The sequence below is a fragment of the Psammomys obesus genome, unplaced genomic scaffold, assembly GCF_907164565.1.
Source record: "Psammomys obesus unplaced genomic scaffold, mPsaObe1.curated_primary_1811, whole genome shotgun sequence".
NCBI classification, from domain to species: domain Eukaryota; kingdom Metazoa; phylum Chordata; class Mammalia; order Rodentia; family Muridae; genus Psammomys; species Psammomys obesus.
Genome location: NW_026596152.1, coordinates 1,140,107 through 1,155,445, shown reverse-complemented (window position 1 = coordinate 1,155,445; position 15,339 = coordinate 1,140,107). Strand labels below are relative to the sequence as shown.

Here is a 15,339-nt window from a genome sequence, read left to right as displayed (position 1 = left end):
AAGCCAGCAATAAAGCAGTACAGTCGTCTGGGGAAGCTACCTGACAAGTAGCAGGTGGGAAGGGAAGAAACAAGAAGCCCAAACAGGCAGTTTCCAAGTAATTTTATTCAGAATTTTTGTGTTTGTTTCCTGAATCAATAAATACTATACAAAACAATGTAAAAATGGCTACCACTTTCTCTCCCCTGGCCCCTAACCTGGGGACAATTCCCTGGACCACCTCATTCAGGGCTTCTCCCTGTAGATTTGGTCCAGCAGATGAGGCCAGACATGTTTTAGCCCCTTGACTCACTGGGCTGGGGTAGGAAACCCTTTAGAATCAGGTGACTGGGTTAAGGGAAATGGTTTAGTGTTTTGGGGGGGAAGGGGAGACGGCGCCTGGGGCAGAGCCTACCCCAAAGAAAAGGGTGTCTAAAATGTTCAACGGCTCCTTTTTGCCTCAAAAAGTGACATTTATTCAAAGAGAGAGAGAGAAAAAACAAAAAACAAAAACAAGATGTCCATCCCTTGGCTCCCTTCCCCCCCCCTCCAGCTGTTCCTCAGCCCCCCAGGACTGAATCCTGGCTAGTGCCAGGTTGCAGGCCAGCCCCTCAAATGAGGTCAGCAACATTGAGGGGCATCTCTTCAATGGAGGTGTTGTAGAAAGTCTCGATGTCTCGAAGGGTCCTCTTGTCTTCCTCTGTCACCATGTTAATAGCCACACCCTTACGGCCGAACCGGCCGCCTCGACCAATTCTGAAGGTGAAAGGGTTTATTAGGAAAGGAGGAGACACCTGGGTTCTTTCCGGCACAGGGTGTCTCAGACTAACTTACCTGTGGATGTAGTTCTCCCGGTTGGTGGGAAGGTCGTAGTTGATGACTAAGGAGACCTGCTGCACATCGATGCCACGGGCCTGGGTCAAGACAGACAGCATTCTGTCAGAGCATGCCATCTTTTCCCCCCGAATAACTAGGCATCCATGTTGGCAGCCAAAGGAAGGCAAAGGAAACAAGTGCACTTGTTCACCAGAGACCTCAGGCATGCCTGGTTTTCTTCCAAGTTGCTACGTTCCTGAAAAGGGCACAGCTAGCCCCTTGGAGAGGGAATCACCTTGGACTTTTTCTTCCTTTCCCTGAACAGCATCTACTCACCAACAGGTCAGTGGTAATTAATACTCTGCTGGAACCAGACCGGAACTCTCTCATGATCACATCTCGTTCTTTTTGGTCCATATCTCCATGCTAGGAAACAAGGATGTGAGCAAGGTAGCACCTGGCTTCTGGTGATGCAGCTTTGCCACACCACAGGCACGCTAGTCACAGGGTTTTAAAAACTCACCATGGCAGACACAGTGAAATCCCTGGCATGCATCTTCTCAGTGAGCCAGTCCACCTTCCTTCTGGTGTTGATGAAGATTACCGCCTGGGTGATGGTGAGCGTCTCATACAAGTCGCACAGCGTGTCGAGCTTCCACTCCTGAAGACCCGGAAACATCCGTCAGGGGCTATACCCAACAACCTACTACCAGGCCCGCCTCCTGCACGGGGCCCCACCTCTCGTTCCACATTGATGTAGAACTGGCGGATACCCTCCAGAGTCAGCTCTTCCTTCTTGACAAGAATCCGAATGGGGTCTCTCATGAACTTCTTGGTCACCTCAAGGACATCAGAAGGCATTGTAGCAGACAACAAAACTACCTAGTGAGAAAAATGACCAGCCACGATGAAGCCGGCATACACATCCCAGCCACGCGCGGTGCCTACACAGACTGCAGCTTCTTACCTGTGTGTTACTGTTAAGCTTTTGGAATATATCATAGATCTGGTCCTTGAACCCACGGCTTAACATTTCATCTGCTTCATCCAGCACAAACATCTTGATGTATTTGGGGGCTAGAAAGCAGAAGAGACACCAACACATACGTAATCAGAGAAACGGTAAACACACTTAAGTCTCTTGCTAAGAGAGCAGCAAGAAAGAGGCAGGCAGTCTGCTCTCAGAATACAAGGACTGATCCTTTGCCCAAGGCCTCCCTGCCAGGCCAGAAACAAGCCCCGGTGAGTAGAACACTCCCGGGCTACGGCAACAGGGAGCCAGGCTCAGATGACACGCATGGGGTTCATCACAGAGCATCCATTCCAGGCGGAACACAAGAGCCAAGCAAACGAGACCTGGGGACGTGCCCCGGCGCGGGCCACGGGGTACTTACACAGGTATCTCCGGTTAAGCATGTCGAACACCCGGCCAGGGGTGCCCACGATGATATGGGGAGCCTCCATTTGCAGCTTCTGCACCTCAGCGCGCACATTGGTGCCCCCAATGCAGGCATGACAAGAGGCGCCCATGTAGTCTCCTAACGCCATGACCACCTTTTGTATCTGAACAGAGAGGCAGCTTCATCAGCTTGGCCTGCACCAGGCAGCTCTTACTCCCAGGCACACGTCCGCTCAACCCCACCACCACAATCGGCAGCCCCAGGATCCACCCTGCTTCCAATACCAGGCCAGCTCACAGCTTCGAACCCACGCTCTTCACCTTGCCAGCGCACTCCAACGTTCACTTACGGCAGCCCTACCACAGAACGCAAGACTGCAGACTGCGTGCGTGCTGCTGAGCGTTTCACTGAGCTACAACTCCTGGCCCACATGCAACAAAACCCAACCTTGGTGACAAACACAAGGCTCTTCCTGCGCTCATTTCATTTCCTATGTACATTATTAGTAAGCAGACTGCTTCCCAATACTCAGCTAGGTCCGAATCAGAAACAGACTAGCACCAGGCTCTTATGTGCCCTAGGCATGAAGCAGCTCTGGCCACCAGGACAGGCATCAAGCTAGGATGAACAAAGGACTGCCGTCTGCTCTGCCCCTGACTGATATAAGATCAACACCACCACCAAGGTGTCTCTTTGCCCATTGCCAGGGGGTTTCTTCGTGAAGCAGCTACCTGCCAGCCAACTGGACTCCCAACAGCCTTCTCTTCCCATTTGGTTCAGGAAATGGGCAAAGGAAGTGGTTTTGCTGGTAGAGAGGCTGACAATCAGGCCAACAATACTGTAGCTCTAGAAGCCACCAGTAAGACCCAGCAGCAGAGGCTACACCCGAACTTGCAACTGTTTGTTGTCTTTTTTCTGAGACAGGGCTTCTCCGTATAGTACAGGCTGTCCTGGATCTAGGTTTGTAGACCAGGCTGGCTTCAAACCCATAGATCATCTGCCTGCCTCTGCCTCCCTTTGATGAAAGGCACGTGCTAACAACCAGCTGTTGTCATTCTTAAACCAGTCATTTCAGAGGGAACTGAAGGCGTTCTTACCTGCTGAGCCAATTCACGAGTGGGCGCCAGAACCAAAGCCTGAGTGGCCTTTAGGTCTAACTCAATCTGTTGCAGGATTGATATGGCAAATGTAGCCGTTTTCCCAGTCCCAGACTGGGCTTGAGCAATCACGTCATAACCTGCAACAGAACAAGAGTTAAGACGTTAAGTTGTGCAGCCTGGCTCATCAGACATTCAGGGCCTTCATGACATCAGTAGAGAAACTAGACTGTTCTCCTGTAACAGGGTTTCTGCGTAGCCCTGGCTGTCCTGAAACTCATTCTGTAGAACAGGCTGACCCTGAATTCCGAGAACTGCCCCCACACAAATCATGGACCAGCACCACCAGGCCAAGAAACAAGGTTGCAAAAACAAAGTGTCAGGGCCTCCACAACCTTTTGTCCCACAGTATTGTGACAAGGTCCAGAGCACCAGAGCATTATGAACTCACACAACTCATCAGGCCAGACACATAACACCCAAAACCCCATGTCCAAGGCATGACCAGTATGAATTAAGCCGAAATAAAAACTGTTTCCTTCTGTTGCTGCGTCCACAAACTCCACACCTTGGCAGTCCACGTCTGTCTGGAGTGTGAGACTTACCCTTGATACAAGGAAGAATAGCTCGCTGCTGGATGGCAGAGGGCTTCTCAAAACCATAGGCATAAATACCACGGAGGAGGGATTCTGAGAGGTTCATGTCATCGAAGCTATCCACGATCTCATTCCAGTTACTCTGCAGGACAGAAACACACATCACAGCTTCCGAGCTAGTAAGGTGTCTACGCGGCTGCACAGTCCCCACCCCCAGGGCTGCCGCCATTCTAGATTTCTGCGGTCAATGCGAGGGGCCTGTTCACTTTACACACAGCAGAGCAGAGAGCGGGCGCCAGCCTCACCTCGATGACGCCTTCAGGCTCCATCCCGTCGGGGCCATTGTCCCTGGATCTGTTGGTTCAAAGCATCACTTTTGCTTCCTGCTTGGGTAGAGCACGGAAGCAGCCTGCCCACTCCCGATCCAGCTCCGTGTGTTCCCACAGGGCCACGGCGAGGCACCTGGCAGCCGTCCCCTCAGACGGAGGGGCTGCGAAGGTGCGCCTGCAACACGCGACGCCAGACGCGGTCTCCGCGGCCCGGCCCGGCGGCCCCGAGCGCGAGCGCCGCCCTCCGGCGCACCGAGGCCACCGGAAGTCCCGCCTCCCCCTCCGAGTTCCGAGGGTGGGCCGTCCCCTTCCCCCACGTCATGCCGCCCGCGCCCTCCCCCACTCCCTCCGGCCGGCCCCCCTCCCGTCCGCAGTACCCGGATGTGGGAGGCCGCGGGCGGTGGCGGCCTCGCGCACAATGAACCCCAGCCGCGCTAGCAAGGGGAGAGATTGCACAACCCAGACAGGCCAAGCAGACTGGGGGAGGGGGGCCTCTCAAGCGGCCATGTGCTCGCTCGCTCCGCCGCTCGGCGGCGTCTGCCCCGCCACGGAGCCATCCGCACCCCGCCCGCCCCGTCGAGCAATGGCGTCGCCCTCCCATACCTCAGGTCGCTCACCCCCGAAGGAAAGTGGACCTGCCCATCCGCAGTTTGCCCACTGCCCGGCTCGGGCGGCAAAACGGACCCGCCCGCCCGGCGCCGGGTGGGCTCCCGGCGCCTCACGCGGCCGCTGCTCCGGGTCAGGCTCAGTCCTGGCCGTCAAGAAAACCAGCACCCTGAACGGCCGGCTTCCTCCCCCGCCCCGTCCCGCGCGCCCGGCGGCCGTGGAGGACCCGGGCACCCCTGCCCGCCGCGATGGGAGCGCCAGAAGGCTCCGGAACGCCCGCGCGCTGCCCGCCTCGCGGAGGGCCCAGAGCAGCCGGCTGCGGCCGCCTCTCCTCCCTCCCACGCCGGGGCGCGCCCTCGCGCCGCGGCCTCGAGCAGCCTCGCGCCCCCGCCCCGGCCACCGTCCTTCCCGTCTCCGCGCCGGCCCAGGAGCCTCCCCGGCCCCCGCCCTCCGGCTGGCCTCCCCGACACCGGGCAGGCTCGGGGCGCCGGGCCGCCCGCCCGCCCCCGGCGAGAGCGGCGGGAGGGAGCGGCGGGGGGAGGAGGCAGGGCCGTGCAAAGGCCTTCCTTACCGAGAATCCTGGCTCGCAGACATGATCCTTAGAGTCTAGGGCGGAGCGCCCGCCTATCGACCACTTATAGAGCGCCCGACCCCGCCCCAGCCATCGCATTGGCTTGGCTGCCTCCGCCCCGCCTGCCGGCGCTCTGCAACCCCACGTGACGTGACTTTGTAGGCGCCCCAGCCCGCACGCCCTATTGGGTAGTTTGAATGCCTATCAAGGCCGACGCCCGCCCCGCGGCCTCATTGGCTGATGCGCCCGCCCTTCTCGCTGGTACGGAAGTGACATACAGAAGTCGGGCCTCGCGGCCGGGCAGCCATCTTGGAGCCCAGCACCTTTACACGTGCGGAGGCGATCGTGCCCTAGTCACGTGGCCCGGCGGGTCCTATCAAGCGACGGGGGCGAGGCCTTAGCCTGTGGAACTTCCGGGAACTCGGGGCTGCCACTCTTCTTCGCCTCTCCTACAGATTTCCACAGGACCCAAGTTTTAATCTTCCGTTGAGAACAGTCTGGTGTGTTCACAGTGTAGAAGGGCAGGAACTGTAGCAGTGTCCCGGGACAGGAAGTTTCCTCGACTGGAGGAAAAGAAGGGATGGGCCCCATTTCTGGGCTCCAGGGTACCACAGGGATGTAAGCTGCCATTGCGGGTTCCTTCAGTGTCTGCTCGCAGCTTGTCAGGCGTCCTTATTCTCGAGGTTTCGTTCCTCCTCCTCCTGCCCTGGACGATTTGTCCGTATGATGAAGTGCTGGCATAGAAAGCTGGTCTGAACTCTCAAGACCTGAGAAGGGCTAACTACGAGCACTAGCTGGAGACCTGAGATGAAATACACGCAGTATTTTAAGGCTCCTCAAAGAAAAGCACCACTGAGGTATCTTCAAAGGATCCTTTATTGACCAGAGCAGGACCGTGGCATTTTTATATATATTTATATATAAAAAAAAGTTTGAAGATCTGGCAGGCAGTAATCCCTTTGCCCGCCCACCACCCCCAATTGTCCTGCCCCTCAACACGGAAGGAGGAATGGCTGCTCCACCTAGGCCACAAGGCAACAACATTCCCCTAGAGAGGGAGAAAAGGGCTTTTATGTGGCCATTCCCTTCCCACCAGAAATCAACATTCTCGCAAAGAAAACAAAATACAGAAACCAAACATTTAAATATGAAAATCCAAAGGGAACTGGGCGGGAGAAAAGGAACTGGAGTTTCTGGGGAAGGTCTCCCTTGTCCCTGCCCATCAACGGGCTGAGGGTCTGGGGAACGAGGCTCACACAGTGAGTTTGCAGTGACACAGCTCCTTGTAGATCTGCCGTCGGAGTTTGGGCATGTCCTGCTGGGTGAAGCTGAATGGCTGAGACAGGGCCAGGTGCTTGCAGTACTGGGTATTAACAAAGCAGGCCATGAGAACCATTTACTGACCATCCCTCCCAAGTCAGGACCTGTGCTGTACATTCCACACAAAAAACATCTTGATCTTTCCGAAACTCCCCATTTCTCATACAGACTGGCCTTAGAGTCTAACAGCCGGTGGTGCCACACGGCCAGGCATGGTGGCCTGTGATCCCAGCACTCCAGGAGGCAAAGATAAGTGGATCTCTGAATTCCAGGCCAGCCTTGTCTACAAAGCGAGACCAGGACGGAGAAAAGGACAGCCAAGGCTGTCTAACATAGAAACTGTCTCAAAGAAAAAAATACATAAAAAATAAAAAACCCCCAAACACCTACCTAATATATCTGATGCACTAGTGAGAGAAGATACATTGAGTTGAGAGGAGGATGCTGGGACTAAAGCCAGAGAACCAGTACCAACTCTGAGATGGACACAGGCCTAAGGACAACCTAAGAATCCAGGCTTTCTGTGCTCTAACACATGGGTATTTCCTGCTGTACAATTTGGCTGAACTCACTGAGGCAAAAAGCAACCCCTTAGCCACAGAGCCTAGTGCTAAGGTGACTCATTTGCTTACCTGTAACACAAAGGCTCCACAATCACTGTCATTATTCTGCCTGGCCACATTCTAGGAAAGAAAGAACAAGAATCCGTCCATCTGTAGCCTCCTGGAGGTTACGCGTTCAATTTCCGCCTCTCATCCACTACCCTCACCATCACACTACGCCATCCCCTCTGGAGACTCACCATTTTAAAGTAACCTTTCCAGCCGTGGTGGAAGTCCAGTCGGTCTTTTTTTACTGCTTCTGCCTGCAGATACTTTGCAATATGCTATGTGGACAAGGAAAAAGAAAGTGATACCTTCGTCACTTAACAGCTTAATGCACACTATGATGGTGGCAAACACCGTGCTCAAGTCACCCAGTCCTCAGACTCAGCCCACAGTTCTTAAAATGACTCGCTGCCAGATCTCCCTCCATCTTTACTACTTGTTTGCCCACAACCTCCTCACACCTTAGGGCAGCGACGGTTTAGTGTCCGTTGTGAGTCAAAGTAGGTGATGGTGCGTCGCCTCACGTCAACTGAGATAAGTGACCAGTGCACCTCCAGATGGATGGGGATCAGCAGCAGCTCCTTGTTGAAGATGTCCACCTGAGGAGAGAGTACTTGGTCAGACACACACAGAACCCTGCCCACTGCCATGAGGACTCTAAAGAGAATATGCAACAGGCAAAGCACACACAAAACACAGATCATGGATTATGAAGCAAGGCTCAGCATCATATCTTAATACTTTTGGCAATTTTGGTTTTTTTTTTTTGTGGGGATAGTGCTTGTCATTCATCTTGGGGTCTCCTGTGTGCTAAGCAAGCACTGTACGGTTTTACATCCCTATCTGTGGCTTAGATTCTGTGTGTCATATGTGCCATGCATGTGGAAGCCAGAGGAAAACTTTTGAGCCTCTGTCAATGTCCATCCTTTAAGACTGGGTCCCTCACTGACTTAGCACTTATCAAGGAAGCTTGTTGGGCTAGCTAGCAAGCCCCAGAAATCCACTTATCTCCACTGTTGAAGTAACAGCACCTGCCCTTGGCCTGGCTCTGTCTGGGATCAAACTCAAATCCTTGTATGCACTTCTTAGGTGAGTTACCTCCCTGGCCCAAATGTTTTCTGTTTTTGGTTTTGAGACAGGATCTCTCTACACAGTCCTGGCTTTCTGGAAACTCACTACCAGGATAGCTCTTCAAACTTACAGAGCTCTTCCTACTTCTCCCTCCTGACTGCTGAGATTAAAGTTGAGACACTTAACGGTGCCAGATACTTATAATGGAAAAAGTCTAGGTAAAACCCAGACTTTGGGCCTAGAGAGATGACCCAGGGGTTCAGAGCACTGTCTGCTCTTCATGAGGAGCTGAGTCCAGTTCCCACACCCACACCCACACGGCGGCTCACAAACATGTGTATCTTGAGTTCCAGGAATATGATGGCTGCTTATGGCCCCTACGGCAGTGCACGCATGTAGTGTAGAGACATTCATGCAAACAAAACACCCCACACATACAACAAGTGATCTTTAAAAGACACACAAAAAACAGACTCAGGTTTGGTGCCACACTGCCAGGACTGATATCCAGCTTCTACATTACTGGCCCATGACCACGAGTGTGCTGCCTAACTGTTTATGCCTGGCCTGATCTGGAAGAGGGAGCAGGCAATGCCCCTGCCCTCACTCAGTACAGGGAATAAACTTAAGCTAGTCAACTATCCACAAAGAACGCACTGCCTGAAAGAAATGCTCAGTTAATGGTTACAGTCACCCTACCACAAGTCTTTTTGTGTCACTGAAGACATGAGGAAACTGCAAATTGGGAAAGTAATTGCTCAAGGTTACAGAAGTAAGCAACAGGACAAGAAAGACTTAAATTTTTAATAACATGTTTATTATTAGGAGGAGGGGCCACACATGCCAGGGTATCTGTGTGGAGGTCAGAGGACAAGCTGGTTCTCTCCTTCCACCATGTGAGTCCCAGGATCACACTCAAGTCATCAGGCTTGGCAGCAGACACCTTTACCTACTTTACCTACTTGCTGACCCACAAAAATACCCTGTGTTTTAACTGTAGTCACTCTGCTTCTACTGAGTAAACCTGTGCACAAAATTTAAATGCTGGAGCCAGGGCAGGGTTGTGGAGCAGTGACGAGTGATGCATGGCTATGGTTTTAGGTGCTCTTAGGAGGAAGTGGGGAGGCAGTGGTAGGTGACAGGAGGAAGACAAGTGGGCATTAGAACCAATGTTCCTTTGTCACTGCAGATCAATTATAGGGTAGAGCTGCCTATGGAGATTCTTGAATCCACCTCAAGCCAGCCCCTCTTCCAATATTTCCTATTACTTAAGCCCAAAACCCAGATATCACCGTCCACTGCTCTCTTCATCTCCCACATGAAACCTGCCACAAAATTCTCCTGGTTCCAACACCTGACCCAAACCTCCCGTCTCTCCTTCTGCCACTTCCGCCCAGCTTCTTCCCTTTCATTCCATCTCTGAACAGGAATATCAAGCGTGAAGCTCTCTAGTCTGGTAGGGCTGGTAAGATGGCTCAACAGGTGAACGCGCTTCCGCCAAGCCCGACCTCCTCAGTCTGAGGTCTGGAGCCCACATAATGGAAGGAGAGAACTGGCCCTGACCGGCTGTCTTCCACCTTCGCACTCACACCACATGCACACCCACACCCACAGTAAGGGCGCACTGGCGTCTCAATGGACCAGAACAGCAGCTGCCTGCCAGCCCATCCCCCCCACCCCACCCCCCCCGGCTCAGCCTCTCCTCTGCCTAGGCCTCTCCCTTTCCATCCTTAGCCACTGGGCTCAAAGCATATTCTTTTTCTACCTGGGTCTCAAATACTTGCTGTTCCTTTTGCTTAGAGCACTGCTTTCCAGACCACACATGGTGACTCCTGTCATTCAGATGTGGAAGGCCTTACTAGGTCAGTAAGACCTACACCCAGCCTAAAGCACCCACCTCCCCTGCTATTAAATTACTCTTTTATCCCCTGTGTTTATCCCCTGTGACTAACTGAAAAGTAACTTACCCTCATTCCACCAAGGCACGATTTTTTCCTTATTTACTACTGTAGCCTTAGTTCCTACAGTAGTGCCTGGCACGTAAGACATTTACTGTTTAGCAGATGATGACTGGGGGGGGAAGGGCTGTAGTTGCTACACAAGCAGTTGTGAACTCATCACTCACATTTTTGGTCCACCTTTTCACCCCATCATAACCCTTGGTTCGGAGTTTATCATAGAAGAAACTGTTGAAGAAGTGCACCTGTGCCAAAGACACAAGAGAGCTGGGTAGAGTTAAAGGGCCTCAGAGCTGCCCATAAAGCCGCCCTTCCGCCCTCCCAAATCCACACTCCATTCGGCCTAAGTGAAATGGCTTCAACAACTTCAACAACTGCCAACCTAGTTCACTTACTAGTAAACTTTCTCTTATAGCTAAGTTCCTGCCTCTATTCTTGGGGTTAACCAAACATGAAAACAGATTGGTTTATAGATCTAAAAATGCATAAATTACCCAAAACCCAGGCCCTAGTTATATAAAATGAAGAGAGGGGATGTTAAAAAAAAAAAAAAAAAAACCTGCTCAGAATAGCAAAAGTTTTGGGGACTAACGAAGCTGGCTGGTGCCGAGTTGGGCTGGCACATGCCTTTAACCCCAGCCCTCAGGAGGCAGAGGCAGGCTGGGTCTCTGCGTCTGAGCTTGGTCTGCACATGGAGTCACGGGAAGGCAGGGCTGTACAGAGAAACCCTGTCTCATGAACATAAACCCCGAGGAAGCTGGCCGGACCCACCTTTTCAGGGACTGTGTCCATGACCAGGTCTCCATACATGTTCATCACCTGGGGACGGGAAAAAGCACGTGCCATGAAGGGCGTGCTTGCACAGGGGCACAGGGCTCCCATGCAAAAGGCCCCATTCTGCAAAGGCCTTTTCAAGCCCTTTTACCTCCAACCTTTTACCTGGTCATTGAGCCAGTTCTGTCCATATAAGGTCCCCAAGTCATCCATGGTGAGCACATGTCGTTTATAGGATACCCGGAAGCCCCTCACCATGGCGTTGCCTGGCATCCGCTGGTAGGACTGAATCAGCTGTAATACCAGACTCTTCCTGAACAGGCCAAAGTTTGGAATCATACAAGAGCTAATAGGCAGGGCTGGGGCAGCCTGAATACCCACTACTGTCTAGTAAAGAATCTAAAACAACATTTCTTTTTCACAAGTCCTTCTAAGGTCTCCCACTCCCGAGGAAGAGGCTAGGAGCCACTCAGGGAGGCCTTTTCATTGTCTCAGTTTCCTAAGTGAAGACACCCCACACACACACACACACACAGTCTTATAAGGGTTTGGCACTTTGCTATAGCTGCAGCCGTTAGGTCCCCCCAGCCATGAGGTCCCAGCCCTCCTCCAAAGCTCACCTGGAGGGTGTCGAGAACTCCTGCTGGAAAATGTCCTCCAGCTTCTCTACAACTTCATCAGTGCTGAGGGGGATGAGACTGCCGTAAGTCTGAAGGAATTCATCTAAGATGCCTACAGGGAGGAAGGGGGCACTTCAGACTCTCATCTAGGAGCTGGCCAAAAGGAGACTAAGCTCTCCAAAGGCTTACTCTGCACGCAGGTCACGTGTTCCTCCCGGAGGGGGCTGTGCTGGCCAGCCTTCTCCCCAGGTCGATCTGCCTCGTCTGCAGTGCCCAAGTCAGAGCCCTGAAAAAGTTCCTGAGCCACATGGTCTCCAATGCTGCACACATTGCTGATGAGTATGCTGGCATCAGGAGGTGGCAGGCTGCGCTCCCCTTCAGGACCAGATAGTCCCCCAAAGCCATTGGGTAGAGTACATGAGAGAAGACCTAAAGGGCAAAGAAATAGGACAGGCATCAGAAACTGGCCAAGTCAAAGAGCTGATGCATACAAACGACAAGACCACCCAGACCGAGAGAGAAGCCAGCAAGATAACCTCATGGAACAACGCAGACCTTCAAAGCCTGATGTAAGGGCATCCAAAGACTCTGTTTAAAAAAGGGTATGGTGGAGCACGCCTTTAATCCCTACACTTGGGAGGCAGAACTCTGTGAGTTCAAGGCCAGCCTGTTCTATAATGGGAATCTAAGACAGCCATGGCCACACAGAGAAACTCTGTCTCAAACAAACAAAAAATAGTAGCTATTCACAAGCAAGAGGAAAGGCAGACTCTGAGAGCTGCTTAACAACTAACAGTGCATAAGCCAGGCTCAGGAATATATGAGGATGCTCAATTATTGGGCTGGACTTCTCCAAAGAAAAAAATATTCTAAATAAAAATGTTAAAATCTGGGACTGTAGAGATGCCTCAGCAGGTAAGAGCACTGGCTGTTCTTCTAGAGGACCCGGGTTCAAGTCCCAGCACCCAACAGCAGCTCATAACTTGTCTCTAATTCCAGTTTCAGGGAATCCGAGACCCTCACAGACATCAACAATGTACATATAATAAAAAATAAATAATTTTTTTTAAATGTTAAAAATGTACAGATAATATATTCTACTGGTTGGGGCTGGAGAGATGGCTCAGAGGTTAAGAGCACTGTCTTATCTTCCAAAGGACCCGAGTTCAATTCCCAGCACCCACATGGTGGCTCACAACCATCTTGTCTCCTCTTCTGGTGTGCAGGCATACAGACTGAATACTGTATACATAATAAAAAGATCTTAAAAATACACACACACACACACACACACACACTCTATTGGTAAAGGTCCCATTCCTCGAGAGCATGGAGTGCTGCTCTGTGCAGACATGTGTCTCTAGACCAATCCCGAGAGGACGGAGGCTTGGGAATGGACTGCACTGACCTTCCTAACCACAGCTCCCTTTGTCATCTGAAGATCTCAGCACAGGTACTTAAGGGCTTCTTTCCTACGGCTGTGTCAGGCAGCATTCCTGCTCAGAACCCCTACTCCTACTCCCACAGGATAAGAGCTTTTTTTGCAGCCCAGGGAAGCCTTGATCACTGTTTTCGCCTCCCAACTGACAGGATTACCAGTGTAAGCCAGCACCGGACTTTCAAATTAAGGCTTAATGAGATCATTTCAAACTATTCTGAATGCCTCACTCTGCTTTCCGCAGGCTCAGCTCTCACCAGAGTAACAAACTCCTGGTGCTCCAGACTCTTCACCCTTCCCACTCCATTTCCCACCTTACCCGAATCAGGGTCCAGAGGAGACTTTGGGGTCCACCTTAGTCCATCTTCCTCCATGGGGGCCCCAGAGGGCACTGGTGGAGACCCTCTCATCCCATCCTCAGCCATGAGAGCACCTAGCAGACCCAGCCGGGGTGGGGGCAGCCCCCTGGGGGAGTCAAAACGACAGCAGGGTGATGGCACCTGTGGCGTTGCACCCCCTTCCTGGGGTGAGAGATGGTTCTTGGGGTGCGCGAGGTTCCGCCGCCGGCCTCGGTGGCGCCCCCAAAGCTTCCAGTGGAATGTCAACGAGGTGCTTTTTGAGTAGAGCAGCATCTGGAAGGCTCTCAAGGCTCTGCGCCGGCGCTGTGAGCAGGTTTTTCTATGAGAGGGTCGGAGAGGGCGAGGACGCTGGGAGGCCCCCAGTTGGCCCCATCTAGGGGGTAGCCTCCAAACTGCTACTTCTTCCTCCTCCTCTTCCTCCTCCTCCTCTTCCTCTTCTTCACTAGCGGAGGCATCAAAAGAGGGCCGAGGGGCAGGGAGGCGTCTAGTTGGCACTGTGGTCCCTGACCCAGGATCTGGCCCAAACCCGCCACCTGACTTAAGCCGGGGTTTGGGGGGAAGGGGCCAACGAAGAGGCTCTCGTCTGGGGTTGGAGTAAGTGGTGCCGGGTCCTGGAGGCTCAGGCCCCCAAGACCCGGTCCCTTGTATAATCTCTTTCATCTTCCAGGACCCTGTAAAACAAAAGCTTGAGTATTAGAATCAGAACATCCTACTCCTTCCTCCAAGATCTAACTGTTCCTTAGCATTTTCCCTCCGATTTCAGATACAAATAAAGAAAAGTCCATACACAAGGAACCCTTCGGAGTTTGTCATTCCATCCCTTGCCCGGGTCTAGAAGCAGAAGAAAATGACTAAGAGGAAAGCCTAGGGATTTTATGTCTCAGACCTTGGGTGAAACCCCGTATTTCTAAGCTCCCCTTTAATGCCACTATGGTGTCCTTAGGATAAGTCTGACGGTTAATTTGCTCAAGGAGATGGCTCAGTCAGGATTCCCGATATGAGTACCTGGGAAGACAACTTTCGCCAGGAAAACTTTGTTTCCGAGTAGGAAGTTCCCTTTCACCTTGGAATGATACCGGGGGAGGGGGGAACACACACGCCTCAGGTGTGGGGGAAGGGTGGTGCCAGGGTTATGGCTCAGGAAATGATGAGGAAGGTGTTGAAGAAAACTGGAAACAGACCGAACCGGTGCTTAGCGACTGAATCAAGGCACAGGACGGGGCGGTGGGGGTCAGACACACTGGCCCCTCTCCAGCGTTATGAAGGACCCGAATGCTTCCCAGCCCGGGCACAGTTCCGAAAGCTCGGGCGACTCGGCACACACCGGTCATTAAGTCCTTTAAAGGGCCTCTTGGGCCCAATTAGGTGCGAGCGAAGACCAGAAATGGAGGAGGCCACAGAAGGGCGGGTGTGGGGGGGAGGGGAAGGGGCGTCCTCACCCGGAGCGGGGAAGCCCGGCGCACGGGCCCCAAGGCGGGTGACTGCGCCTCAGGCTTTCCGGCTCATCTTTCGGACGGCGGAGACCCCGCCACTCCCGCTGTCTTCAGGCGGAGCCGCCTCGATTCACGACGCCAACGTGCTGGGCCGCGCGCCGTGCCGCCCCGCCGCGGCCGCTCAGCCTCCACCTCCGCCGCCGCCAACCTCCCCTCCTCCTCCTGCTTCCCCTCCCACGAGCCCCAGGCCCACCGCCGCTGGCGGCGCACAGTTACGACGTCACACCCGGCGAGCGGCGCCGGCGCGGCCGCCTCGCGCCCGGCCCCGCCCACCCCAGCGCGCCCGGGCCTCCGGACGGCCCCG

General features: G+C 53.3%; 2 protein-coding genes and 3 non-coding genes across 5 annotated transcripts; all 5 read right to left on the bottom strand.

The window, feature by feature from the left end:
- Nucleotides 1-85: 85 nt before the first annotated feature.
- Eif4a1 (eukaryotic translation initiation factor 4A1) lies at nt 86-5,485 on the bottom strand. Its single transcript, XM_055594168.1, has 11 exons — nt 5,395-5,485; nt 4,194-4,242; nt 3,898-4,030; nt 3,293-3,432; nt 2,190-2,358; nt 1,763-1,872; nt 1,534-1,677; nt 1,319-1,456; nt 1,132-1,221; nt 814-893; nt 86-735 (listed from the first exon to the last, which is right to left on the bottom strand). The coding sequence occupies exons 1-11, from the start codon at nt 5,415-5,417 to the stop codon at nt 591-593; spliced, it is 1,221 nt and encodes a 406-aa protein (XP_055450143.1). The 5' UTR covers nt 5,418-5,485; the 3' UTR covers nt 86-590.
- On the bottom strand, nt 958-1,097 carry LOC129667031 (small nucleolar RNA SNORA67). Its single transcript, XR_008718674.1, has one exon. It is a non-coding gene; the product is annotated as a small nucleolar RNA SNORA67 (small nucleolar RNA).
- LOC129667041 (small nucleolar RNA SNORD10) lies at nt 1,973-2,111 on the bottom strand. Its single transcript, XR_008718683.1, has one exon. It is a non-coding gene; the product is annotated as a small nucleolar RNA SNORD10 (small nucleolar RNA).
- LOC129667034 (small nucleolar RNA SNORA48) lies at nt 2,764-2,907 on the bottom strand. Its single transcript, XR_008718677.1, has one exon. It is a non-coding gene; the product is annotated as a small nucleolar RNA SNORA48 (small nucleolar RNA).
- Nucleotides 5,486-6,252: 767 nt separating the features above from the next.
- Senp3 (SUMO specific peptidase 3) lies at nt 6,253-15,216 on the bottom strand. Its single transcript, XM_055594167.1, has 11 exons — nt 14,982-15,216; nt 13,503-14,213; nt 11,935-12,174; nt 11,746-11,857; nt 11,291-11,438; nt 11,123-11,170; nt 10,519-10,596; nt 7,784-7,921; nt 7,517-7,600; nt 7,347-7,397; nt 6,253-6,757 (listed from the first exon to the last, which is right to left on the bottom strand). Exons 2-11 carry the CDS (start codon nt 14,200-14,202, stop codon nt 6,647-6,649), a joined length of 1,710 nt encoding a protein of 569 aa, XP_055450142.1. The 5' UTR covers nt 14,203-14,213; nt 14,982-15,216; the 3' UTR covers nt 6,253-6,646.
- Nucleotides 15,217-15,339: the final 123 nt, after the last annotated feature.

What these genes read in the sequence shown, in the direction of transcription:
- Eif4a1 (XM_055594168.1), bottom strand. Translation starts at nt 5,417, where the DNA reads ATGTCTGCGAGCCAGGATTCTCG. An exon ending in CTCGTGAATTGGCTCAGCAG is followed by an intron (nt 2,359 to 3,292) that starts GTAAGAACGCCT and finishes CTCTCTGTTCAG; the next exon opens with ATACAAAAGGTGGTCATGGC. An exon ending in CGGGAGAACTACATCCACAG is followed by an intron (nt 736 to 813) that starts GTAAGTTAGTCT and finishes TTTCACCTTCAG; the next exon opens with AATTGGTCGAGGCGGCCGGT.
- Senp3 (XM_055594167.1), bottom strand. Translation starts at nt 14,202, where the DNA reads ATGAAAGAGATTATACAAGGGACCGGGTCTTGGGGGCCTGAGCCTCCA. An exon ending in TCCTCTGGACCCTGATTCGG is followed by an intron (nt 12,175 to 13,502) that starts GTAAGGTGGGAA and finishes TTTGCCCTTTAG; the next exon opens with GTCTTCTCTCATGTACTCTA. An exon ending in GTGGAGCCTTTGTGTTACAG is followed by an intron (nt 6,758 to 7,346) that starts GTAAGCAAATGA and finishes GTTAATACCCAG; the next exon opens with TACTGCAAGCACCTGGCCCT.